Here is a 27,570-nt window from a genome sequence, read left to right as displayed (position 1 = left end):
TATCCTGCTCTTCCCAGTCCTTTCGTGGTGAGCAACGTCGTCAAAGGGCTGTGGTCTGTGCACAACTTGAACGTGCGGCCCCACAGGTAAGTTCTCCATTTTTCAGTAGCCCAGATACAAGCAAGTGCTTCTTTTTCAACTGTAGAATATTTTCTCTCAGCATTACTTAGTGTCCTTGAAGCAAATGCAACAGTCGTCTCTGTGTTGTCCTCATGAAGTTGTGTGAGGACAGCCCCAAGTCCATAATCAGAAGCATCAGGAGTTACAATTGTGGGCAATGCGGGACTGAATAGTGCAAGTACTGGACTATGTACAATCAAGTCTTTCACCCTTTTGAAACTAGCTTGTGCATCCGTTGTCCACACTAAGCTTGAACTTCTCCGTAGTAATTCTCGTAACGGTTCAATGACAGAAGCATAATTGGGAATGAATTTTGCATACCAGGAGGTAAGACCCAAGAAGGAACGTAAGGTTTGGAAATCTGTTGGAGGAGGAGCATTTGAAATTGCCAGGATATGATCTGGATCAGGTTTTAGTCCAGCCTGTGAAATTGTATGACCCAGAAAGGAGAGTTCAGTTTGTCTAAATTTACATTTGGACCTATTGATCTTGAGGCCTGCTTTGCTGATGCAGTTTAATACAGACTGCAGGTTATTGTCATGCTCCTCAGTAGTATTTCCAAACACAATAATATCATCCAAATAGCACTGAACTCCATGTTGATTCTTCAGAATCAATTACATGATTTTTTGGAAGGTACTTGGGGCTGATGCGAGACCATATGGAACATGTTTAAAATGAAATAGTCCCTCATGTGTAATAAATGCTGTGAGATCTCTGCTGTCTTCATGCAACATAACCTGGTGGTATGCGCTCTGCAAATCAAGAGTAGAAAACATCTTTGCTCCACGGAGTTCTGCAAATACTTCTTCTATGTGAGGAAGAGGATGGCTGTCAATCACAATAGCTTTATTTGGCTCCCTTAGGTCCACACAAAGGCGAATGTCTCCACCCTTGCTATAGGTATAGTATATTATATTTTACTATAGGTGAAACCCATTCCGAGGAGTTAATCTCTTCAATAATGTCCTTTTGAACAAGTTTTTTAAGTTCCTCTGAAACAGCTTCCCTGACTGAAAATGGTAAGCGCCGTAATTTCTGTCATACAGGCATCACATTATTCCGCATTTTAACTTTATGCAGAAACCCATAAGCACAGCCGAGTTTCTCCTCAACCTGGAGTTGGGTCCCAGCTGAAACTGGTGTGTGTACCACAACAGTGCTTTGCTGGGGAAGATCAATTCGTCCATTAACTACCCTGAGATTTAAAGCAGCTAATAAATCTCTGCCAAGGATAGGAGTGCCTTTGTGGACAATGTAGAACTCCGCAGTTACACAGCAATCACCAAAAGTAACTATTGCTGGCAGGCAGTCATGTACTGGAATGTGGTTTTTCAAATAGCATACCAAGTGAAGTTTGGGTTCAGTAAGAGGCACATCTTTAAAGTAATGCAAATAGATGGAATCAGGTAGTATAGATACTGCTGAGCCAGTGTCCAACATTAGCTGAATAGAGTGTGATTTTCCTGAGGGTATGGCAGAAACATTTACAGTGCACTTTATCTGTTCTGGAATATGTGCAGTAGTGATTTTGTCTACACTCAGCACAGTAACATCTGGCATTGTAACTGCATGCACCTGTTGATTGAACTGGCTACTGCGACATACTTTAGCAAAATGCCCAATCTTTTTGCAATGATTGCACTGAGCTACTTTTGCTGGACATCCTGTGTAGCTTGCAAGATGTTGTGGGGATCCACAGTGAAAGCATGCTTTTACTGTATTTTGCATTTGCTGATTCAGTGGCTTTTCATTAGTTTTCCTTTTGCAATTGTTTGTCTGCAGTGATAGTGAACTTTTCTGCAAAGGAGTCACAGTCTGGACTGGGCCTCCTGTACCCTTGCTCATTATTTTGGCTTCAGCTGTAGCTGACTCAATCTGAGTAGCAATGGTTATTGCTTTTTCTAGTGTAAGTTGTGGTTCTAGAAGTAAGCGTTCTCTTACACGAAGCACGGTTGTTTTCTCAATGAGCTAGTCTCTAATCATCTCATCTGCCATATTCCCAAAGTCACAAGTTACAATCAGACTCCTCAGGGAAGCAATATACTGCATTATAGTCTCCCCTGGTTTCTGGTCACACTGGCAAAATCTGTAGCGATTAGCTACTACATTCACTTTTGGCACAAAAAAGTTCTTTAATGCAGTGAGTGCAGTCTCATATTTATCATCTGCAAGGGTAAAAGTGTAAAATATACGCTGCCCTTCTGTTCCAAGGCAGTGGATTAGCAGAGCACGCTTTCTTACTTCAGAAATCTCTGTAGCGCTGATTGCAAGCAGATAAGTCTCAAACATATGGATCCAGACAGTAAAAGCAATTGGAGGCTCACCTGGGCTTTGCAGAAAGGGTGCAGGTGGGTTCAGAGGCAAAAGATCCATCCTCGTCACCAAAATGTTGTATCCACCAGGCAAGGTATTAACAAACTTCAACAGAACTTTATTTACAGTGGAAATCTCTTTACCAAGCTGTAGCTGCACACTCTGTAACTTCTCCCCCCTCCTTCCTGTTTCCTGTCCTTTCAGACTCCCAACAGCCAGTGCTCCCAGTTCTAATAATCACATGCAGCATCTAAACACCACAAGGATGTGAGTTGCTCTTAACTTGGAATTTCCTGACTTCTCAATTTAGGTCAGAATATTATTTTAAAATAATGAAAATGCCATCCTTTGTTGTCCAGGGGGTAGAACTAAGCATTGTGAGAAAATCACTTTGTTTTGTGACCTAAAGCAAATCAGTCAGGACCCAATTCACTAAAGCATCATGTTGAGGACAGCACTAAAAGACATGATTAAAAGCAAGCATGTGCATAAATTCTGTCCTGGATTGGGACATTAACTGCTCTCTCTCAGACTAGCCCCCATGCAGTCAATGGGACTACTGACATGAGCAAATGTATGCACATGCTTAAATGCTTTTTGGGATCAGGACCATTATTGATATATAAAATGGGTATAGTATTACCTACCTCAAAAGTGTTTTATGAGGCCTAAATAATGCTTATAAACCACATATAAATCTTTGGATTAAATGCTTATAGAAAAGTCTGACAGAATTTAATATGGTAACCTTTTTACAGGACCTTTAAGTCTAGAGAATTTATAGAAAATTATATCCCTTCTATAGAATGACTCAAAAAGCCTATTGAAAGGATATCATGCTATATACAATTCTATATATTTTAGAATACTTTCTAAAGAACCCTATCATATTTCTATAGAACCTTAATGATTTAACCCTATTAAATTTAATAAAGGCATTTCCATGAGAAAAGCCTTTATTAAAGGGCAACATATGTTTATTAATTATTTTTTCTGTTCAGGCAAATGGGAAAAGATTTTAATCAAGATTTCCCCCCCCAAACTGGGATATACAATGTGCAGCAGCAAGAGGATATTCCTCTTGCATCATTGGTATAGTTTAGATAGGCTGTAGTATTAATGCAAGAGAGAACCATTTTCTTTAATGCTGCCATAAGATGAAAAAATAGCTGTACTGTAAACTTATTAAATCAGAATGTTGACAAGATTTAATATGCAGACCTTAAATGAAATAAAGGTATAATTCACCCTTCCCTGCACAATGCTAGAGTAATAGACTTTGCACAGTTAACTAAAGAAAAGAGTGAAAAGGACAGGAAGAAATTTACATTGCCAACTCACACACAGCCATTGAGCTGGAAGAATAGCTACTTCCCCTCTGCACTCCCTGATGGGGAGGGGTTTGGACCACTGGGTCCAACTGAGTATACATCAAGTGGTACTCCCGCCTCTGGCAGTTATTCTCTCCACACTGGTCTTTTAAGAGCTGGCATGCCTGGAAAAGTTTGCAGAGGACTGCTTTATGTCGACACTCTGCCCAAGTCCCCACCTTACTCAGCCCCACTGTGAAGGGCTCTGCATTTACTTTCCATATCTGGGTGAATATTACCCTAAAAAGCACTGCATTTGTTTCTTAAGGAAATGAGTAACAAATTAAGATCATGGTGCTTCATTAATCATGTTTTTAATTATTTCCCCCGAGAATGTCTTTAATAGTGTGTGAGTCCTGTATATAGGGAAAATAAATTATAGGCAACTTAATTACAAGAGAAAAGATTCAGCAAGGGGGTTTAGAGACATCAAAAACAAAAAACCCAAAACAAAAACAAAAAACAAAACATGTTTTGCCTTGTTCAGAGTTTGCCTCTTTTTTATGTTTTCTCCTTTCTTTCCCCAATCCAGTCTCTCACTTGCACTCTTTGCATCTTCTCCCTTTTACATGCCCTTTCTCATCTCTTCTTCATCCCCACCTCCCCCTCTCTTTTGAAGAGTTCCTCTTCTCTACTGCCTGTGCCATGTCTGATATGACATTTTAAATAAAGCTGCCTATTAATGAAGAACGATTGTGAGTCATGGTTCTCTTATAGTTCATCATGGTGTCAGCTCACTTTAATTTCTATTTTTCCTTTATTAAGCTTGAATTGGAGCAACAAAATCTTCAAAATTATGTTTTAAATAAAAGTTAAACGTAGCCACCGTGGCTAAGTGCTACTGAAAGCCACATCTTTCAGCCTATTACATTTCAAGCCAACCAAGGTATTCTCTTCATTACAAAAGCATCAACTCAAAGTTATCCTGACATTACTGCTGTGTACAACAAGTCTGAGAAAATCTGGTATATCAGTAGTGAAAACCCATAACCTATGTGTCATAAAATGGCCGTACAGGATGACTAAAAAACAAGTCAATTCTTAAGAAGACACTGTCCAGATTCCTACCCTAATCACAGGGGTTAGAGATTTAATTTGTATTTTGCTGTGGTAAAAATACTTGGCTATATTTTGGACTGAGGGCACATTTTGGATCAAAGGCCTAATCCCTAAAACTGTGCCACTTTCTGTGTATCTAGAACACAAATACTTTTTGTAGAATACTAAATAAATTTCCTTTATATCAAAATAGCAATTTTAGTTTTATTACCAAAAACTACAAGCACATATAATGATTAGACTTTTCCACATAAAGTGAAGGCATTTTAAAGAAAAAGAATACATTCTTAACTCCTGTGTCCTGCTGCTGTCATTTATCAAAAAGCACATACATACATCAAAGTAGGAAAGAAATCTACAACTATGGATGTAGGGGCTTAGAATGGTTCCTCCCTGTCTGCATCAGAGGGAGGCCACTATGCCTTACTACGCCACTTAACGGCTGAGGGCTGATCAACAGGGGATTAGCACTGTAAATCAGTAAGGAGTCTATAGCCAGCCCTCTGATTTGGCCAGGCAGCAAACACAGCCAGGCTCAAGCCCTCTGGGCGGGGCCGAGCAATATTAAGTAGTCAGGCTCAAGCCCTCTGGCTGGAGCAGAGCAAAAGCAGTCTGTGGCCCAGCTCACCGTCTGGGGTAGAGCAAAAGTAGTCTTTGGCAGACAGTAAACAATTAGGCTCAAGCCCCCAGAGAAGAAGCAATCTATGGCCAAGCTCCCTGGCTGGGGTAGATAGCAAACGAATGCAGGCCATGTGGCCTAAGGTGGAAGGCTGCCATCTGAGGGGTGGGTTTGGCAGCAGGGGGTAGGGGGACCTGGGCCCACCCTACTCTACCGGCTCTCAGCCCAGGGCCCTAACAGTGGCGGGAAATCCCGCCACTGGGTTAGTAAAAATCCTGCCAAAACATGCTGACTGTAGTTTCAGCAAACACAACTGGACTAATGTCTGGTTCCCTAGGCTACTTCCTACCCCTACCTAGTCATAGGGCTTCATTCCTCATGGGCACTCGGGCTTCTGGGGACTTGGCAACTGGCAGTTCCAGCAGCTCCTTGGGGTATTCACCAGGTAGCAGCATCTCCTCGTGTTCCTCCAGAGGCAGGGTTGATACAGTTCAATCCCTGGTTCAGGGGCCAGCAACAAGGAAGCTGTGTCTGACTCCGTCACTGGCTCTTCCTCAACTGAACGGGAGGCCTGGCCTCTTATACTTCCTGTTCCACCCTCCACTTCCAGCACAAGGGGCAGGCCCAGCATGGCTCCACCCACTAGGGGACAGGAAGTGGTTCCTCCCTGTCTGTGTCAGAGGAAGGCCAATTCACCTTGCTACAATGGATAATAAATGCCAATATCACATATTCAATACATCCTTATAAATGGTCTAAGTACAAGTGTCAAGAACTACAAGGAAATACATTCAGTCAATGGGAGAAGTAATAAACATGTTAATCAAATATTCTACTACAGGCTCCATTACTAGCTCATTGAAGGACAAGCCACTCACTGTTTATCAGATTTTTCATTCTCTCTCTGTACTAAGTCCACCTGGTGGTCTGGATTGTAACAATTAGAATTCGTATTCTGAGTCATTTGACTTTGGAGAGGTACCGTAGCCTGAAATCATGTAAGAGATATAAGTTGACTGTTTTTCCTTCAAAATGTCAAAAAGAGAGGGGCGGTAGATTTTTGCTTTCAAGCTACCTTCAAAGTCCAACTCTCAAGTCCCTTTAGTAAAACATAGCTTTGCAGATTTGAGTGGTGTGCTAGGGTCCAAGTTTCAAACATTTACGACTGTGTGCAGTGCTTACTATCATGAGTGGCTGTGGCTAGATGAGCAGGTCTAGATAACATGGTGTTAAAAATATTAGTAGTCTTTGTTTGCACTTCCACAAAGAATAGCAAAAATGGAGCTCTATCAGTAATTAATCACCAGTGGACAAAGCCATTGAAGACACTGGAAATACAGTAGTAAGAACTATGCAATATGGTAAGTGTTAGCATGAACAGGACCAGATAACCAGTCCCTCTCTATATCTATTTTTCACTAATTGATTCCGCAAGTAAAGTTTCCACTTGGAGGAGCTGTCCTTTCAGCACCAAAGAACTACAAAGACGTAAGTCAAGAAAGAACAGCAAAGCCATATAAGAACGGGTGAATTAAGACTCTCTATAAACAGTATTACCATGTCAGTAGTACACATCCTCTGCAATACAGAATGCTGTATAGGTCACTGATCTTTAGTTAACAGATATATCAAGCTGTTAATTGCCTTGTGATCTCAATTTAGAAAAGTAATACTTTGCACTTTTATAGTGCAATAAAGTAAAAGATCTCAGAGTAAAGTATTATTATCCCACTTTATCGTGAAAATTGAAGCAGATATAGGTTAGGTGACTTGCCCCCGTCACATGGGAGGCTAATGGCAGAGTCAGGACAGTTGGCTGACTCCCAGTCTTACACCCTGTGCATGGACAGTAACCATTGTGTCTCAGCCAGGACTTTAAGGAATCACCTAGACTCTAGAATGAGCTTTTACATGCATATCTGGTATCTGTATGTAACAATTTGTAATTGTGCCTGCTGCAAGTATGGGTTTTGTATGTGCAATAAATGCACAGATTTTTGCACATGCATCTTAGTCCCCATATATAAAAATGTGGTCCTCAGTTTTTGTCTATAAATCTCCATCCAACAGAATGCAATACTAATTAAAGCTTGGTTACATGCAAAAAATGAGTACATTTCTCCATTAATCATGTCAGATGGGGGTATAATTTGGGAGAATTTTAATATGTATCTTGGGAAGGGGGGGTGTCTGATATGTAGAGTGCAACTGTGTTTGTTCACATTAACAAAGTCCTATAGTGCTAAATAACCCCTCCTTCCATAAGTTCTGGTGCTGTATCATCTAATGTCAATACAGCACATAAATCAGATGGAGTGGTACTATGGTGACAGTAACCAACCAGAAGACATCATGCAAATGAGAATACTGTATCCCACACCAGCTGCTCTGTTGCTGGCTGGTTGTTATAGTGATAAACTGAGGCCTTGCCTCTTCGCTTCTCCTTGAAAGAAAAACCTTTAATTCCTCAAGGGAAGGGAGAGAGAAGAAAGGTGAGGGGTGGGGGAGGGAATTACATGACAAAGAAAAACATTATCTGGCTGCAAAGAGAACAGCAGAGAGGGCATCGCGGAGAAAAACAAACATTCACTGGCCATGCCAGTGCTCACCACCGATGCTGAGTCAGAAACAGGTATCCCAAAATCCCTTTCTAATGAGCTTCTTTCAGAAACCATGGAGGAGATAGAACACACATGCCCTCAGCCTCGGTTGGTAAGTAGAGACAAAGGATGTATGTATTTGTCACCCAAGAGCTCTTTGTCTTATTAGAATGTAAAGGAATCAATTGTTCAAAGATTTAACATGTAAATTCTGTAAATTCAACTGCAGCCTAACGTATCTCAGTTGATTGTGCTCAGGGTCTGCACTGGGAGAACTTGGATTACAAAAACTATTGTGCCAGCTGTGGAAAAAATACAGACTATTTAGGATTATTGCGTTTTTGTCTGTGAGGAAGAGGTTAATATTCTGTTATGGCAGGTCTCTTTCTATAACAATGTCGGAAAATGTAAAAATGGCATTTTTCTTTAGCCTTTCTTAGGTTCGGATTTACAGCAAGGCTGTTCATTGTATCCTCGCCTGTTCTTTGTCTTTGTGCTGACTTTGGGAAATAAAATGACAGATAAGCAGAATTGCCACATTCCTAAATAAAAGACAGTGAATTAAGGATGCATGTGGGGGGGAAATGATATGGCAAGATCACTCACATTGCTAAAAGGTTCTAAGGAGATTGCCAGTGTACACTTCCATGATTTCACTTCAGGTATAGAAAGCATGTGACTCGGGAAAGCTGCATTAAAAAAAAAAGCTGCAGATCTTAAATAACTAGTATATGACAACAGTGCATTCAGAGATGCTGGCTGCACATTCGGTAGAGAATTCCTTTATCGCTGTATGTCTGATGTTTTGCATTAAAAACCCTCTTCCACCATCACTGTTCAGTTTCACTCCCAGGGTGCTGCAGGTTCATTCTGCATCAGGCAGGATTCAGCTCTTTAACAAATAAGACAAGATAATGAGGTGTTACTTGCTGCTTTTCTAAAGTCATAAAGAACTTTGGAGGGCAGGCTTCCAATGAGATTTAGGGCTCTAAATTATGGTAAATGCCACCCATCCTTTATATCCCGTTGATTAAAAGAGTGCTGTTTGAAGGGGCAGTGTGGAGAAATGGGACTTTGGGGAAGGTGTGTGATGATAAAACAAGTTGTTAGTCTTTGACTGAAGGTGACAAAAGGCTCATCCAGGCAGCCCAGGCCACTTCACAGTCAAACAAGCACAGGCTCCATTCGGGGTGCTGCAGCCTAAGTGCAGTGTATTTTCATGTGCTAATCTTTCTTACATTTGGAACGTTTTTATCGTTGTTCTGCATTTAAGACTGTCTGGTTTATTATTCTAGACAAGGGTAATGGTTAACCTTTCCCTATATGTGTTACCACAAGGCATGGATAATAATGATACATATGAAAGAAGCCCGAGAAATGGATATCAATAAGGTGTGACACTATGACTTATGCAATAGTTTAGCACTGGAAATGAGATCATTTACCACCAGAATTAAATCACAACCTTAATTAAAACAATTAAAAAAAATCCAACTTCAATAATTACATTTAACATTATATTTCAAATATTATACTGTTCTGACAAATAGCAACAGTTGCTGGAGTTGGCCTAAATTAACATTTTCCACTCGCTCTTCTTATAATTAACTAACAACTTTTAAAAAAAAACCTGTTAATTTATAAATGGAAAGGCTTTGGATGGGCTTTTTTTAATGTTTGTACTGCACTGTTTACTAATGCTGTTTGTTAAGATTTTTCTTACACATAATACAACACTTTTGAATACATTATATCCCTTCTATCCTGCCACATAAAAAGAATTTAAAGGAAAAAATGTCAGTGTGAAGCAGGTATTTAAAGTATCAGTCATTCCAGTAGAATTCCTATGGAAATGAAGGTGGCAACCAGAATACATGAATAAAACAGGAACTCATAATGATCTTTTTTAGAGCTTCATGAATATTAATAAATCAGTAATGATAATAGAGACACTTGGAATAAAGCTTTATGGAAAACTCATACTTCCAAGATGAGATTGTGGGACTACATATCTGCCTTACCTCCATACTTGCTGAAAGAAATGTGCCAGTGTTGAAATAGAGGAGAAGTCAGAATATTTAAGAATACAGTATACTCCACCTAATAGTGAATGGTCCTGAATATTTAAGAATACAATCCACTATACACATGATAGTGAATGGTCCTGACTGCTGCTTAATCAGAACTCTTTTGGCAAAAGTGTGTCTTAAAGTGGAAACATTGATAGCCAATGGCCAGAAGGGTTAAATGGAACTTAGAGTAATAAAAGGCTTGAATTTCTAAGCTTTGTTCCTTACATACAAAAATGATAAAGATTAAAAGAACTAATAAAGATGGAAAGTAGTGTATATGCGACCAGATCCTTACCTGGTGTAAGTCACCATAGCTCCATTGAAAACTATGGAGCTATGCCAGTGTATCAACTGAGGATCTAGTCCATTAGTCTTATTCAGTACAGTACTTGATTTCATTTTAAGTCTTTTCAGATTTTTTAAATAGCCTCATCTCTTAGTTGCTGAACCAACTCCTATAAAGTCAATGGGAGTTGGGTTGGATCATTAATTGGGACAGCCACTTAACTGGGATACAAGGCTCTCCATTGGGGAGTCCTAATTAAAAGAACTTTACTATAGTTCCATTACACTGTATTTTAATTTGTTACCAGGCGATTATGTAATACTGGTGAGCTGAATTTGTGTTATTTACAAATTATTTTTTTCATGCAGCTGGGTGGTCATTATGTTGGTCTGAGAGTAATGAATAGTCAGGGCGCCCTGAACTCTTTGTATAGGCAGTTTAAAAAATAAACTATTTTTAAAATCTAAATATACATATAATTCAAAATTAGATCAAACAACATGAAATGCTTGAAGAAAGTGTCCATTAATTAATAATGAAACTTTGCATAGGTCAATACATATTTTCACAGAAGCAATAGGAGTTAGTAGGACTTCATAAATGGATATTTTGTATAGTAGATATTTACTGTTATTGACTTTTTAATTAAAAAAAGAATTGCTTATTTGATTCCCCAAAACAGCAAATACTTTAATTAATATCTGTCACAATGTAAATATTTCTTTTTCAGTCAATCCCTCTGACTTTATGTCATGGAGGCTGCCATCTTGACATGAAGTGTCACAGTAGGATTAAAGGAAACTTCTGTGTCCTTCAGTGAATGAGGAAAGCAGGAGACACTGAAGTCAGTTTTCAGGTAAGTTTCAATGTGTATTGAAATATGAGTTTTTTTCTATATGTAGCACTATTTTTATTTAAATTGCCATGACTTTCTTTTTTTGCAGACGCTGTCTGGGATTTTTGAACTAAAAAAAGCCAGTCAGAGGCTCCACTAAGAATTCATATTGAAGTAGATACTCCCTGCTCCATCCTTCCCTGTAACTTTGCCTACTCTGTGTTCCCTATTTTCATGCACCTGCCTGCCAATTAATAGCTCCTTTCTTCACACCCCTTCAGTGACCTTTGCCTCAGACAATGAAACAATCCATTACATTCTAGTCTTGTCTACAATGTGGGTGTTAGCCTCTGGTGCAGCTATACAAGTGTTGCTATTCCAGTATACACCTATACTGTAGACATGGTCTGGTTATGGAAGCGCCAACTGTTTGAAAATGGGATAATTTGCATCAATGCAAATTGTATTTTTTAAACTGGTGCACTATGTCTACACTAGGGACATGTTTGCACCAATGTAGCTACCTAGGTGGCTAAAAATCCTCAGCATAGGCAAGCCCTTAGGTTAGCTGGGAAGCAGAGGCAGATGGAATAGAGAAGATTAAAGGGGAGGGGGTGTTAATTTGGAAGTTGCAGCTGTCTGAACCTATTTATTTAGTTTGTTTATGATGATGTAGGCTTTGGGCTTGATTCTGCAATTAATTCCCTGTGGATAGCTCCTGGCTCCTTGCAGGATCAAGGCCTTTGTCTTCATCCAGGTTTGGAAAGCATCTATCGCCCAGTGGGAATTACCAAAACCTAAATAGTAAATAAACAACAACAACAACGCACATGCTCAGGTGGGGTTGGAGACAATCCCAGACAGTGTCTACAACAAAAAGAAGCAATGGCAATTTCTAATTACAGTGCTGCAGTTAAAAACAATACACATAGAAACTTACCTGAAAACAAACTTGAAGGACTACCACTTGGTTTGACCTTTCACTGAAGTGCAGTGGAAGTTTTCTTTACTCATACTGTATGTCTCTTCCTTCCAAAATAAGTCTCTACAGTAACATTTTCAAAAGCAGCTACAGGAGTTGGGAGCCTAAGTCCCATTAACTTTCAATGAGACTTAGGCTCTCACGTCACTTAGGCCTGGTCTACACTAGGCTTTTATGTCGACTTTAGCGCCGTTATATCGAATTAACCCTGCACCCGTCCACACCAGGAAGCCATTTAGTTCGACATAAAGCTCTCTTTAAATCAATTTCTGTAATCCTCCCCAACGAGAGGATTAGCGCTAAATTCGACATGGCCATATCGAATTAGGCTAGGTGTGGATGGAAATCGACGGTAATAGCTCCGGGAGCTATCCCACAGTGCACCACTCTGTTGACGCTCTGGACAGCAGTCCGAGCTCGGATGCTCTGACCAGCCACACCCCCGGGAAAATTTGAATTCATTTTCATTTTCCTGTCTGGGCAGTTTGAATCTCAGTTCCTCTTTGGACATCGAGGGGAGCTCAGCAGCAGTGGCAACTATGCAGAGCTCTCCAGCAGAGATGGCCGTGCAATCTAATAGAAAGAGGGCCCCAGCATGGACTGATCGGGAAGTCTTGGATCTCATCGCAGTGTGGGGCGATGAGTCCATGCTTTCAGAGCTGCGCTCCAAAAGAAGGAATGCTAAGATCTACGAGAAGATCTCCAAAGCCATGGCAGAGAGAGGCTACAGCCGGGATGCAACGCAGTGCCGCGTGAAAATCAAGGAGCTGAGACAAGGCTACCAAAAAACAAAAGAGGCTAACGGACGCTCCGGATCCCAGCCCCACACATCCCGTTTCTACGAGGCACTGCATTCCATCCTGGGAGCGGCCGCCACCACTACCCCACCCCTGACCGTGGACTCCGAGGATGGGATCATGTCCGCGGCCGGTTCCTCGTCGGACATGACAGCGGACGGGGAAGATGAAGAAGGAGATGAGGAGGACGAGGCAGTCGACAGCGCTGGCACCGCTGATTTCCCCGACAGCCAGGAGCTCTTCATCACCCTTACCGAGATCCCGTACCAACCGTCCCCATCCCTTACCCCGGACACAGAATCAGGGGAAGGATCAAGCAGTAAGTGCTGTAAACATGTAAACATTTATTTAAAACAGAACGGTAATATTTATACTATTAACAATGTACATTTATAAAAGTTCTGTAAACTAGTAAAAAAATAATCAGGTACAAAACAGGAATATTTACAAAGGTAACAAATGGGTTTTCATGATTTCTCTGTCTTGGGCTCTTCTCAATTTAGTCCCAAGTGTTTTAAAAAATTTTCACAATGTCCGTTACTCCATGATTCCCAGGCCCAAGACGCTCCACTCCATAGTCCCAGTGCACCTACGCGAAAATCCGGTCAATGTGGCCGGGGATCGACGAGAAATCCTCGTAGGAGAACTCCTCGTAGGTCTCGTGGAGGTAGAGCTCAAGCCTGTTGATCAGGTTCCGGGGTAGGGCGATCTTAGTGGGCCCTCCGTGGTAGCAGACATGCCCCCTCCACGCCACAATCAAGTACTCCGGGATCATGGCCCGACATAGCATGGCGGCATACGGCCCCGGTTTCTGCATGCTTTCCCGCAGCATGCGTTCTCTCTGGGTGTCCGGGATCCTCAGGAGGGTGATGTCGCTCATGACGCCCTGCTTTGAATTAGGGAGGGGAATGTTAGTATTGGGACTGCTTTACAGCCACGCGGTGGAGGGAGAGGGGCAGCATACAGGGATCTTTCCCTGGGACAGCCGCGAGGGGGTGGGACAGGGGCAGAGTTGATGCTGTCCTGATTGCTGGCAGCAGAGACTGGCATTGCTTTCAATGTGAAAGGAGGCCAGTGCTACTGCTGGAGTTTTAAGCAGCCACAAGTCTGCGGCTTACCATTATTGCCCGCTCCAGAAGTTCAGGTCTCCAGCCACAGTTCTCTGAACAGTCCAAGACCTCCGCAAATCCACAGGCACTGAAGGCGACGGCCGAAAATTCGACCTTGTCCTGAGTGCGCATGTGAGAGGTGCAGTGCATGGTCTTGTTCACAGAGAAAGACTAGGTTCTTTGTATACAATTTCATTTATCTGTCTCAGGAATTCACTCCCTTTTCACAATTCACACAGACACATCTGCGACTGTCTCCCAACCCAGCCTCTCAGCACACTCCCAGAGGCTAGCGCAGATTAGGCGGAGGAAGAAGAAGACGCGTGAAGACATGTTCTCAGAACTAATGGACTGCTCCCGAGCCCAGGCAGCCCAGCAGACACAGTGGAGGGAGAACTTGTCACAAATGCACCGAGCAGTCATGGAACGGGAGGAGAGGTGGCGTCAGGAGGACCAACAGGCTACTGAAAAGCTGCTTGGACTAATGAGGGAGCAAACGGACACGCTCCGGCGCCTTGTGGATGTTCTGCAAGACCGGAGGCAGGAGGACAGAGCCCCGCTGCAGTCTATCTGTAACCGCCCTCACCCGCCACCAAGTCCCACACCACCCTCACCCAAACTCCAAAGAAGGAGGGGCGGCAAGGGCCGTTAAAACTTTCAGTCAACCCCTGCAGACTGCTCTAGCACTAGAAGGCTGACATTCCCCAAAATTTCATAAGTCCTTTCCCACCCACCTCACAGAAGCCCCCGTCCAAGTTTCACACCCCACGTTTCATGTCTGGTTCGCAATAAAATGTTTGTTTCTCTCCATTACTGTTTCAGTCAGGTTCTTTTGAGGGAGAGTCTGTCAGGAGGGGGGGAAGGGGCTTGGTAATTGGGCAGGACAGTGACCTTTAGCAGGGTACAGAGGCGGTGTCAGGTCCAGCATCAGGACACATACACAGTGCAGTCACTGGTTACCCTGGTCAGTCTGGGAGGTGTTTTTCATGTTCTCCATTGAAATAACCAGTCCACCAGTGCGGAGCCTGTCATTCCGGGAGTTTAGAAGCATCATTTGCATCAGAACACTGAACCCGCCCCCCGCCACAGTCTGCGTCCCCGGTTTAAAATATTCCCGCGAAAACAGCAATACAGACAACGCTGTTCATTAACAAAATCGAAATGATTTTATTTTTTGGGAAGGGGAAGGGGGTGAAGGGGGTATGTAACTGGAGAGGATAGTCAAAATGAACTGGGTAAAGAAACGGGGGCAGGTTCAGCTTCTCTGTCCACAAACTGAAAAGTCACTGGTTGCCCTGCTCACTCAGGAACCTAGCTTTCAAAGCCTCCCGGATGCACAGGGCGTCCCGCTGGGATCTTCTAATGGCCCGGCTGTCTGGCTGGACGTAATCAGCAGCCAGGCTATTTGCCTCTAGCTCCCACCCCGCCATAAAGGTCTCCCCCTTGCTCTCACATAGATTGTGGAGCACACAGCAAGCTGCAATAACGATGGGGATATTGGTTTCACTGAGATCACAGCGAGTGAGTAAGCTTCTCCATCTCCCTTTGAGACGGCCAAAAGCACACTCCACCACCATTCTGCACTTGCTGAGACGGTAGTTGAACAGTTCTTTTTCTGTGTCCAGGGCGCCAGTATAGGGCTTCATGAGCCAGGGCATTAGCGGGTAGGCTGGGTCCCCGAGGATGACTGTAGGCATCTCCACATCCCCAAGAGTTATTTTGTGGTCTGGGAAGTAAATACCTTCCTGCAGCCGTCTAAACAGACCAGAGTTCCTGAACACACGAGCGTCATGAACCTTGCCCGGCCATCCGACGTAGATGTTTGTAAACCGTCCCCGATGGTCCACCAGTGCTTGCAGCACCATTGAAAAGTAGCCCTTTCTATTGATGTACTGGCTGGCCTGGTGGTCCGGTCCCAGGATAGGGATGTGAGTCCCATCGATAGCCCCTCCGCAGTTTGGAAATCCCATCGCGGCAAAGCCATCTATGATGACCTGCGCGTTTCCCAGGGTCACTACCTTTGGGAGCAGTACCTTCACGATTGCCTTGGCTACTTGCATGACAACAACCCCCACGGTAGATTTGCCCACACCAAAGTGGTTCGCGACTGACCGGTAGCTGTCCGGCGTTGCAAGCTTCCAGAGGGCTATGGCCACTCGCTTCTGGACAGTGAGGGCTGCTCGCATGCGGGTGTCCTTGCGCTTCAGGGCAGGGGACAGCAACTCACAAAGTTCGAGGAAAGTCCCCTTCCGCATGCGAAAGTTTCGCAGCCACTGGGATTCATCCCAGACCTGAAGCACTATACGGTCCCACCAGTCCGTGCTTGTTTCCCGGGCCCAGAATCGCCGTTCAACAAAATCCACATGCCCCATTGCCACCGTGATGTCCTGGGCGCTGGGGCTCGTGGTTTCTGACAGCTCTGTGCCACTCTCCGACTTCAGGCTCTCACGGCGGTGCCGTAGCCTCCTCGCCCGATTTCTCTGCATCTGCCTCAGGGAAAGGTGTATGATAAGCTGCGAGGTGTTGAGAACGGCCACAAGTGCAGCGATGGTCGCAGCGTGATCCATGATCGCAGTGCTGTGGCGTCCGCGCTGTCACTGACCAGAAAAGTGCGCGAACTGATTTCCCGCCGGCGCTTTCATGGAGGGAGGGAGGGCGTTAGTGACGGACGGATGACGACAAATTTTTTTTACCCAGAAGGCATTGGCGGCTCGACCCAGAATTCCGATAGGCAGCGGGGACTGCGGGAACTGTGGGATAGCTGCCCACAGTGCACCGCTTCCAATATCGACGCTCGCCCCCTTAGTGTGGACTCACAAAGTCGAATTACTGTCCTTAGTGTGTCCTTAGTGTGGACACACACGTTCGACTTTGCAATATCGATTCCACATATTCGATTTAAGTAAAATCGAATTACCCTCGTAGTGTAGACATACCCTTAGAAACTTTTGAAAATTTTATCTTAGGGGCTTTAATCATTTTTACAATAATTTTTAAAAATATGCTAGTTGTGTTGGTGAAATCATTCAGGAGTTTTGAAAAACGCTAACATTTCAGTTAAGAGTAGATGAGAAAGATTACTATATATTAGTCTCACTCGGTGGAGCTATAATAATGGTTTAAACTAGAGCTATAATGGCTGTAGAGATTATTCCCCATTGATGCGACTAAGTATGAAATTTGAAGAAGCTATTTCTAGAAATTGTATTAGCCTTGACTTTCAATATTTTGATCTGACTTTTTTTTTGCTTTTTATTTGATCTGATATTTAAACAATGATTCAGGATGATTCATACATAACTGCTCTAGAAGTATTTCCGATATTCTTACCAGTTCACACAAGTAAACTCCTCAACAAATGCATATGATTTTAACTTTTATAGTTAGCAACATTATAGATATAAAGGGCTTTATTATCGTTACAGCCATGCTTTTGTTTTTCCACAATGTGGTGTGATTTAGGGAGCCTGACATCGGCTCTTCTTCAATTTGGATCTATGCTGGGGTACAGATGTCATGGAGAAGGAGCATTAGAGCAGATGACTGTAATAAGGCTGTGTCTGAACAGCTTAAAAGAGGCATGGTTTGACTAAATGTAGGTGATCTTAGCCCTGCACAAGTTGTGTACTGTATTTGGACCCGAAACTAGTATTCATGATTTCTGGCTGTTTTGGACCAAAAATTTAAAAAGGGTATCAAATCTGGCCTTTGTTGGTATGCACATAACTTTCTTTGGCACACTTTTAAAATATTTTTTCTTTGCCTGCAGCATATCACCACCAAGAATTAGATTGTGATTTGCTTTTCACTTCACTGAGAGTCACACCATTGCTACATATCTAAATATGCTGTACCCCTGGCAACAAGATGTTGCATTATTTATTGGTCAGATATATAGAACTACTGAGATGTCATTGCAAGAGTCACAGATAGGATAGGAGAATTGGTGCGAATATTATATACTATAGAATGTCTTGTATTTCTTGCTCATATGTATGTGTGTTATGCTATTTGGAACTTGCTGTTTCAGTTGAACATTGTCTATTTCTCAAACAATGCTTTTTTCAGTTATTGTGAATGTCTATATCACAGCCTAGGAAGACGAGTAAAAAGGCTAGTGTAACTAGACAGCAAAAGCAAGGAATTTACTACATAAAAAATACTAAAGCAGAAAAAACCCATAGGAAGGAGCTAAGAACTATTCACATTTGTCAGAAATACATATATAGAAACCACCGACACAGCCAGCTTTATATACAAAGATATGCCAGAACTAAGGGTTAGTCTACACTATAAAGTTAGGTCGGCTTAACTACATTGATCAAGGCCATGAAAAACGTCATGCCCCGTGCGATGTAATTAAGCCGACCTAAAACCAGAGGTAGATGCTGCTAGGTTGACGGAAGTATTAAATAATGGCTTGCCCTCAGGTTGTTCTTTCGTGGTTCTGTGTTGGTGGCTAACTCCCACAAAATGCTTGTCTGTACTGAGGCAGTGTTGAATTGCAGAACTGTGTCTTTTTCCATCTTGTGTACCTGATGTTTGGTACATATTTGGTTCTTTAACTTGTGCTTTGTTTGAGTTTGGGACCCAACATACCTCTAAAATATGTCATACTTTCTAAACGATAATTTCTGGTTGAGCTAGAGCCTATGGGCTTGATGCAGAAACCACTTCTTGAAATGCAGATTAGAGTAGATCATAATGGTCTCTTTTGGCCATAAAAAGCTATGAATCTATACATATCACCACACACTTTTGTAAAATGATGGGAAGAATTTTCTGCATTGTTCCTTTCTTTCTGAAACTTATACTTGCATCTTGTGATTATTAGTCAGTCAATAATTATTATACAACGATTAGTAATGCATAACATGACTTTATGGAGGATGAAGCCCAGATAGTATTTGAAAAAATGGCTGTCTGGATTGTTTGCAAATTGGATGAATTTTTTAAAAATATTATTAAAAATATAAATAAATTATTCTGAATTACTCTTTATTCATATTTGCTCTGCAGAGCCAATAGAAATCTGGGAGAATGAGCTGGATACTCTTTTGGTTCATGCATCATCAACAGAACTTTTAAATAAATTCCACTTGCAGAATCTTTACCTGGAGGTACACAGAGATAAGGGGCAGTTAAGTTGTAACTGCAGTGTAATACACCTCAGCTGGGTCATGGTTACTGGTAATATAGTTTTAATTTATAATTGGGAGGTAATATCATGAAACAATAGATGCAAAAAAGATAATCGTAAATCAGACACCTATCCCCAGGAGTAAAAATTCACTCCCTGAACACCTGGTCCTTCAAGAGGCATTCCTTGAGTACCCAGAGGCAGACCTAGATAGTCCTTAAGGCAGCGTTTATCAAACAGGAGTCCACGGGCCCCACTGATCAACTCCTCCTCCTCCCTCCCAGTGCCTCCTGCACGCCGCTGAACAGCTGTTCAGCGGCGTGCAGGAGGCACTGGGAGGGAGGAGGAGGAGCGGGGACGGGGTACACTTGGGGCGGAAAGAGGCAGGGAAGAGGAGGGGCAAGGGTGGAGTGGGAAGAGGAGGAGTGGGGGTGGGACCTTGGGGGAAGGGGTGGGGTAGGGGTGGGGTCTGGGGGTCCATGAAAAATTTTAAATCAAAGTGGGGGTCCTTGGGTTGCTAAAGTTTGAGAACCGCTGCCTTAAGAGATTCTTCATCTGCAAGGAATGCTCATGTTTTAGGTCTAATATTTTACAGACCCAGCATGTGTATATTTCTCATTCTTCAGTTACTTATAAGATTTTTGGTAGTATTTTGTTCTTAATGAATGTGTTGAAAAACTGCTTTAAATTTTCCCCTCGGATTTTCACGTTTCCCGATTTTTAGTCATTGTTTGCAAACTATGGGTCCAGTGCTACAAGTCCTTATATGAGTAGTCCTTATGCATGTGATTAGTTCCATTGAAATCAGGTGTCCTATTTTGGAACTGGTCCAAAGTCTCTCTCTACTTTTAAGAGACTGTCAACTTGAAATCTAGGGAGTTAAAAAATGAGATAAAAGTAGTGTAAAGTATTGTCCCAGAATCCTTCTGCTAATTCTGTGGTTTTACAACTACATTTTCCTATTTTCAAAAATGTTTTTCTCTCCCTTGTTGCTGTGTGAAAGACCCACACAAACAAAGCCCTGTTTTAAAGGATATAATGAAACAGACTGTACGCTAAATGCTGTCAAACATATCAAATAAACCAACTGAAAAACTGCAAGGTGATGGTGGCAGCAAAAAAGGGCTCAGTTCAAGATCTACAGTTCCTCTTAACATTTTTATAATGTTCCTCTTAACAATATAAAACAGAACCAGCTTGAATCCCCACCCAGAAAACGGGGAGACTAAACAGCACCCTTACAGCCATCCAGGGGAATGGCTACACTGCATTTTTAAATCCACAGGAATGAGTCTCAGAGGCCAGAACTACTAATTGCAGGGCTCACACTATGGCACTAAAAACAGCACTGTAGACATTGCGGCTGGTGCTGGAGCTCTAAAATCTATCCACTTCTCTGGGCCTCAGAGGCCAAGCCCGAATGCCTAGACAGCTTTTTTTAGTGCCGTAGCACAAACCTGAATCTATAGACCTAGAGTCTGAAACTCACGGCTGTGGGTTTTGAAACACTGTGTAGACATTCACTAAGAGGCAAGACATCCCCGCTCACAAGCACTGAGTGTTTGCACAACAAAAGAAAACTTTTATTACAAGAGAGAGGGAACACAGTATTACTTTGGGAAAACACCACAGTGACTCAAAAGCATGCAAACTATAAGTAAGCACCTGCCCCCATGGTATCTTGGGCAGTGTCCTTTGCCTCAGTTTCCCACCTTGCTGTGTGAAAGTCCAATAGACAAATGGCCATTAACATACCACTCCCCTTTCCCTCCACTGCACCCACTCACGGTTTGTTGTGTGAGGTCAGCAAAGTCCTAGAATCCAGCAGTGCATTGACACGGCTTCACCTCCCACTCCTGAAGGGGGAAAATGGTCAAGCGATGCCTCCGCTGCCACAGGTGACCCCTGCCGCAGTCATCCCTGCCACTCCTCACCAGTGCTTCTGCTTGCCACTCACACTGCTCACTGCCTCTAGCCGCAATGCTAGAATGCAAACCACCACTTAGCCCACTTTTTAAGCGATTTCACTGGTTAGCGGGGAACCTCACTGTTGCTGTATCCGCTGTGTAGCCTTTCACCATGACACTGTCCACAAACCAGGTCTAATGTTCAGGACTCTAGACCTGCTTAATGATTTCAGCAGTAGTGATTACGGAGCAGAAATAAGGACTCTCGATTGAGTCTATTTTTAAGCACTGGAGAGGGAGGGTCAAACGATATCTAGGACTCCTTAAACAGAGGTCACGCCACTAGGTAGAAACCCTGTCTCCACCTCCTCTGACTTTCACTTGGATTTGGCATCCCTACCCCCTGCTTAGCAAATGAGGTAAGCTTAGGGTAACCCCCCTTAATTAGGGCAGGCTAAGGACAGTTCTGCTGCCCTTTCATTATACAATAAGGATCCAAATTTCATTACCCCTGCACCCAAGATTAAAGTACATTTTAACCCAAAACAGCCAAAATTGATCATTTTGCAAAGTAGGTCTCTCCGCTGATGACCTACACAAAGTAGGTGCGTCTGTGCAAATACAATCTGCTCCTCAGGTCTTTTGTCTCAGTTTTTCAATAGATGGAAGGGATGAGAGCTCCTTACATCAGTTGCCCACCCCATTCTCAAAGTTATAGAAATTGTAGGGGTTACAAGTAACAGCACCTTGTAAAATATATTTAGACAGAGTGTGCCTTTAATAATTGTTGTACAGCCACCTGATTTAGAATCCAGGAGCCAAATTCCTCCTTGTATAGCTCTGCCAGTTCCATTGTGTTCAATGAGTTTATTCAGAGTAATTGGAGAAATCTCAGCAAACTCGTCATAATCTGAGATAAGCTCTCCTAGAAAGTTTCCCTGGCAAGAAGAGGAAAGCTGGGCCTATAGGTCTACTCTTACTAGCTTAAGGAAGTGATCCGGACTGGGGGCTTTTCCTGGCAAGAGTTCTGATGCTTTTTCCTCCGCTTTGGAGACATTTGAATTCCTTGCTAGCACACAGAGTCAGAGGAAGGGAACTCAAACCCTTTATTAAAACTATTCTCTTTGAGGGGAAAAATGAGGAAGTCAGTTCCAAAATTTTCTATAAATTATTGCCTCCAAATTGCCTCTGTTCACCTGTGTCCTTTTCAACAGTAAATCAGCTAGGGTTCAACAATCAGGGCATAACACACAAAGAGACATATGAAAGAAAAATAAGGAGCCAGGCTATATTCTGCAAACCGCACCCCCTCACACCCTCCGCTGCAAATTTCAGGCATCGGAACTGCACCAGAAACAGACAGCAGTTCCTGAATAACTATATCCAGGTAGATGCCACCATGGCAGAATTAACCACACTGTTCATTAGTACTTTTCTTTTTGAACTAAAATATTTGTTTACATTTTCTCTGGCTGTTTTTCTGCAGTCACTGGCAGAGAGGGATAAATGGGGAGAAAACAGTTACCTTCAGTGTCCTGGTTGGTAATCTGTTTGAAATAGAATATGCTGGCAAATGGATGGAGAGAGATATTTCCTTCGTGGGGACATAGCAAGCAAGCAAGCCCTGTTATTGCAACATTCTTTGTACACTCAAATAAAAAGAAACTAAATAATCTGATCTGTTTGTCAGCCACAGCTAGGGATATTGAGCCAAGAATACATGGGTACCTTAGAGATTACTTATTTGAATGGACAGAAACCAGGTGCAAAGGTAATGTGGATCTCAAACCGCTCATAGTGCCAGATCCTCCACACCCAAATTTGATTGGCAGGGAGACATGCAAAATTAGATCCACTGCTCAGCTGGTGCACAGGGATCTTCAGGCTAAAGGGAGATGGCTTGTCTACACCAGGGAGTTTTCCCCACAATTCTAACCATTTAAAAACTAATTGGAGCCATAGGGTTGGGTGGCCTGAACCATTTATATCAGGGGTGGCCAGCCTCTGGCTCTGGAGCCACATGCGGCTCTTCAGAAGTTAATATGCAGCTCCTTGCATAGGCACCAACTCTGGGGCTGAAGCTAACAGTGTGCTGGGGGGTGCTCATGGGTCAATCCCTGGCTCTGCCACAGGCCCTGCCCCCACTCTACCCCACTCCTTCCCGCCCCCTCCCCGAGCCTGCCGTGCCCTCCCTCCTCCCCCCCCCCAGAGCCTCCTGCATGCCACAAAACAGCGGATCGGGAGGTGCGGGGAGGGAAGGGAAGGTGCTGATCAGTGGGGCTGCTGGTGGGCGGAGGCACTGGGAGCGGGGAGCTCATGGGGGGCTGCTAACATATTACTGTGGCTCTTTGGCAATGTACATTGGTAAATTCTGGCTCCTTCTCAGGCTCAGGTTGGCCACCTGTGATTTATACTCACGTGATTTCAAAACCGCTGATTTTGCTGAATTGGTTTAAGGTGATTTTGAAGCTGATTCAATAAAAACAGTTCAGGCCACCCAAGCCTGGTCTATACTATGGCTCCAGTTTAGCTGAAACAATTTTCAAGCTGGTTAGAAGGAGGAGGGGGAATTTCAGTGTTGTCAGGATGATTTCACATTGTCTTTACAATTACTATAGCCCAGGGCTAAATTTGGCACTTATGCCCAGATTTTTAAAGGCAGTTAGGCATTGCAATTTACTCCCCTCAGCATTCAAGGGCTAAGTAACTTGGATGGCCAAGTTCCATTTCCAAAAGTGATGAGGTTCAGCTACAATTTTTCCTCATCTAGATTCAATGACAGCCTCAGGTACCAATGGAGAGTCTCCTTTGTATTCTGTTTGATCTATAAGCACATTATTTGTATGCATTTCTGAATGTGTGTTCCTCCTTGACATATTCCTGATTTTAGTCACTGGTCCCTAATGACTGTTCGTTTTAATGTCAGAAGGTCGAGAGGTCACATGGTAAGAAAAGAATTGGCAAGACCTTTTCCAACAAGACCCAGGCTAGTGGGAAGCTAAAACAGGATGTGCTTGGCTTTAGTTGGGGCTGAGAGAAAAAGCTGCTCAGTATTGCAAATAAATGTATATGGGTAAAAGATTTACTCTGTTTGACTAGCAAAAAAAAAAAAAAAAAAAAAAATCTCTTGCTGCAAACCAGACCTATTTTCTTCAAATAATCTCCCAGGAAACAGCCTGTACCTAGCTAGGATGTGATTACCAGTTGCAGGCCTCAGACCATAGCCATTATTGTTTTAACATTCCTGCCTTCCTCTTTATCCCAGCATGAAGCAGCCTGTGTGGGATGTTGTGTAACTTGACATTGCTTGGAGATAAAAAGGCAGTTTAGCACTCAACAATCACGGAGACAGAAGCAAAAAGACAGTGATTAGAAAATAAAGAAACGAGTGTGCACTGTGCTATGTGGGCAGCTAGTTGAACAGGATTCCCTTCCACAGAACCCAAACAGAAAGTTTGATTTTCCCATATTTTATTTTTAATTTTGTCAGTGCATGGCAGACACATTTAACATGATGAAGGCATCAGTGAAAGTAGGGCAGCTTCACTGCAATACAGGAGATTTTTTAAATCTGTAGGAGTGATGAGAGTTTTATAAAAGCAATATTGGTGGTGAATCCCAACCAAGATAGGCTACAAACAAATCCTAGAGTTCACCTTTATGTACCAGTGGAAGCCACCCTCTCAGGTCAAGAACAAAGGGTCCCATTGCAAGTGCCTGTCAAGTTTGGAGATTTGTCATCAAGAAAAATAAATATTTACAAGAATGGCCTAAATTAAGAGCAACGCTAGTCACCAACATGAACCCATATCAGCCATTCCAACAAAAGAAAAGAGATAAGTGGGCAATTTTTGCTAAAAGGAGACTGTAGTAGGGTTGAGCCGGGGCTCTACCCTCCGAGATGGAGGGGTGCCACACCGGCTCACTAAATTGCAGACAGTCTAACCTCAGGTCCCTTTACGCAAGGGCTGAGCGGCTCTCAGTTCAGGAGCTCAGGCCCTTAGGTAGGAGCTGAGCGCTAACTAGCCGTTTAAGCAGGCCCAGGCCCTGGATCAGGGCGGGGCAGAAACAGTCACAGCTCAAGCCCTTTTGGGACAGGGGTTGAGCAAACAAGCAGGTAAGGAGCCCAGGCCCTGGGTCAGGGCGGGGCACAAACAGTCACAGCTCAAGCCCTTTGGGGCAGAGGTTGAGCAAACAAGCAGGTAAGGGGCCCAGGCTCTACACCTGAGCATTGGGTGAGGGGGAAGCCTGCCACCCGTGTGAGGTGGCAGGGGAGACGCAGGCCCACCCACTCCACTGCGTCCCAGCCCGGGGCCCTAGCAGCGGTTACTGTCGCTGCCGGTCAGTGGGGTATCCTGACCGAAACACACTGACATCGGCTCACAGGCCTCTGCAGCCTGACCAGGGTCGGCTACCCCCGGGCTACTTCCTTGTTCCCCCTCGGGGCTTACCTCGGCGGCGATGCCTGGTTCGGGCCAGTCCAGCAGCATCGGCTCTTCGGGTGCAGGGCTTGGGGGCCGGTCCGGCAGCTCTTCCCCAGGATAGCTGGGACGGGGCAGACTTGACTCCTCCTCGGGGCAGCTGGTCCGGGGCAAGCTGGGCCAGTCCTCCTCGGGGTACCTGGCGAGAGGGAGGCTTGACCGGCGCGGGGCGTTAGCAGGCGGCTTGCGGCCTGCGGCTGTCTCCCAAGCGGGAGCTCGGCCCGGGACGTCTGCTCTCTCTGGCGGTCTGCTTCTCACTGAGCTCTGCTGGCGGGCTTTTATACTTCCGGGTCGGGGCCGTGACCTCGGAGGGGTGGGCCCCGGACCTGGTGGCTCCGCCCACGCTGGGATTGGAGGAAGCTCGGCCCTGTCGGAGACGGAGGGGTGCCACACCGGCTCACTACTGAGACACAGTGGTCTGGCATTGCTGAAAAATGCTCACTAAATGACATAGCAGTCTTCTAAGTATTGAAAAATGTAACTAAATGGCAAGAAATATTTTGTTATGGCCAATAATGAGTGCTCAAATAACAGATATCAGAACTGGGTATGCTCCATGCAGTTTCTTCCAAAGAGCAAAACAACAAGACAGATGATGCAAGGCCATGAAATCCCAAAGACTAATAGGGGATGTATTTGCTTTTGACAAAGGAGGAAACCTTTTTACTGTTAATTGATTACTACTTTCAACTAATGGATTTCAAAACTAACAAGCAAATGGTATTTCCCCCCATAACAAATCACAAGATGCAAGGCATATAATACCCGAGGTTATAATTGCTGATAACTTCCTGACAAACATTTAATCTCTCGTTGCATCAGGAGGTTTCTTTCTGTAAAATGGGGATATACCACCTCATTTCTCCCACCCTTTGTCTTTCTTGTACCTTTCAAGTATAAACTCTCCAGGCACTGTCTCTTAGTATATGTATATATAGCCCCATCTAATAAAATGGAGCTCGGACATCAGTTAGGGTGTCTAAGTATTACTGCAATATAAAATAATAATAATAATGAAAGGAATTCCAGATAAATCGGTCAGAATTTCACTGGGATTTCCTACCTTGGTCCAGCCCTGACTTTGTATGCCCTTTATCAATAATAAAATGAAGTATCAAGGACCCTTGCTTCATGAAAAATTCATGAGAGGTAGTTTATATCTAATTTTTGTCAGTGGGTGGAGTTTGTGCCCAATCCACTCAAAAGCTAGTGAGGAGATGGTCAGTTAGTGTTTTCCAAAATCCTAGTATCTAATCAGTTTTTCAGTTACTTCTAATATAACTGAGCATTTTACCTCCTGGACACTGATCTAAGTGCAACTATCCCATGCTCACAAATGATAAATAGCAAAAAGTAGAGGTTTTATCTGAAAACTGCAGGAAAGACACTAAGGAAAATGGAACCCTACTCACCCTGATTGAGTCCCCCAGTAGACAAGCTACTGTGCCTGCTGATTGTTTTGGATTTCCTCAGTAGACAAGACATAGCCCAGGAAAAGAGAAAGCTCATACAATCAACAGTCCAAGAACTAAGCTTCTTGCACACTGGGCCGGTAGCCAGAGAGACCTGAATTCAATGTGTGGATAGATTGTTTATTTTCCTGAACCACTTCCAAAACATTAGAGCTTCTTGACTAAGACCAAGGTTTAGTTTGCATGGTGTTTTAAAAACACCATAGTCTCCTCAGTGCTTAATTGGCACTTTTTGTAGAAATTGGGTGAGCTCATGAGTGATTTCAAAAAGGAAACAAGCCATCATTATGCACAGTCAGGACTCGCTGACATACAATGAAATGATTCAGGTTTGTCTTCCTGGTTGAAGAATGAACTAGATATTTGCTCATGTAATTTTTGTTTTGTTTTTTTTCTGTCTCTACC

At 43.4% G+C, this 27,570-nt stretch overlaps 1 protein-coding gene across 2 annotated transcripts in view; it reads left to right on the top strand.

Moving 5' to 3' along the window:
- Positions 1–27,570, top strand: part of LOC112118065 (choline-phosphate cytidylyltransferase B) — a 66,169-nt gene that overhangs the window by 9,823 nt on the left and 28,776 nt on the right. Inside the window, exon 1 of one of the 2 annotated variants that reach the window (XM_024216263.1) lies at positions 8,065–8,196. The exons of the other annotated variant lie outside the window; for it this stretch is intronic. Within the exon in view, the coding sequence (XP_024072031.1) occupies positions 8,080–8,196 (117 nt within the window). The 5' untranslated portion in view covers positions 8,065–8,079. Of the gene's footprint in view, positions 1–8,064; positions 8,197–27,570 lie in introns of those variants that run through there. 2 annotated transcript variants of the gene reach the window in all.

This window comes from Terrapene carolina, unplaced genomic scaffold (genome assembly GCF_002925995.2).
Source record: "Terrapene carolina triunguis isolate 2854851 unplaced genomic scaffold, T_m_triunguis-2.0 Scaffold23, whole genome shotgun sequence".
NCBI classification, from domain to species: Eukaryota; Metazoa; Chordata; order Testudines; family Emydidae; genus Terrapene; species Terrapene triunguis.
This window is presented reverse-complemented; position numbering and strand designations above follow the sequence as displayed.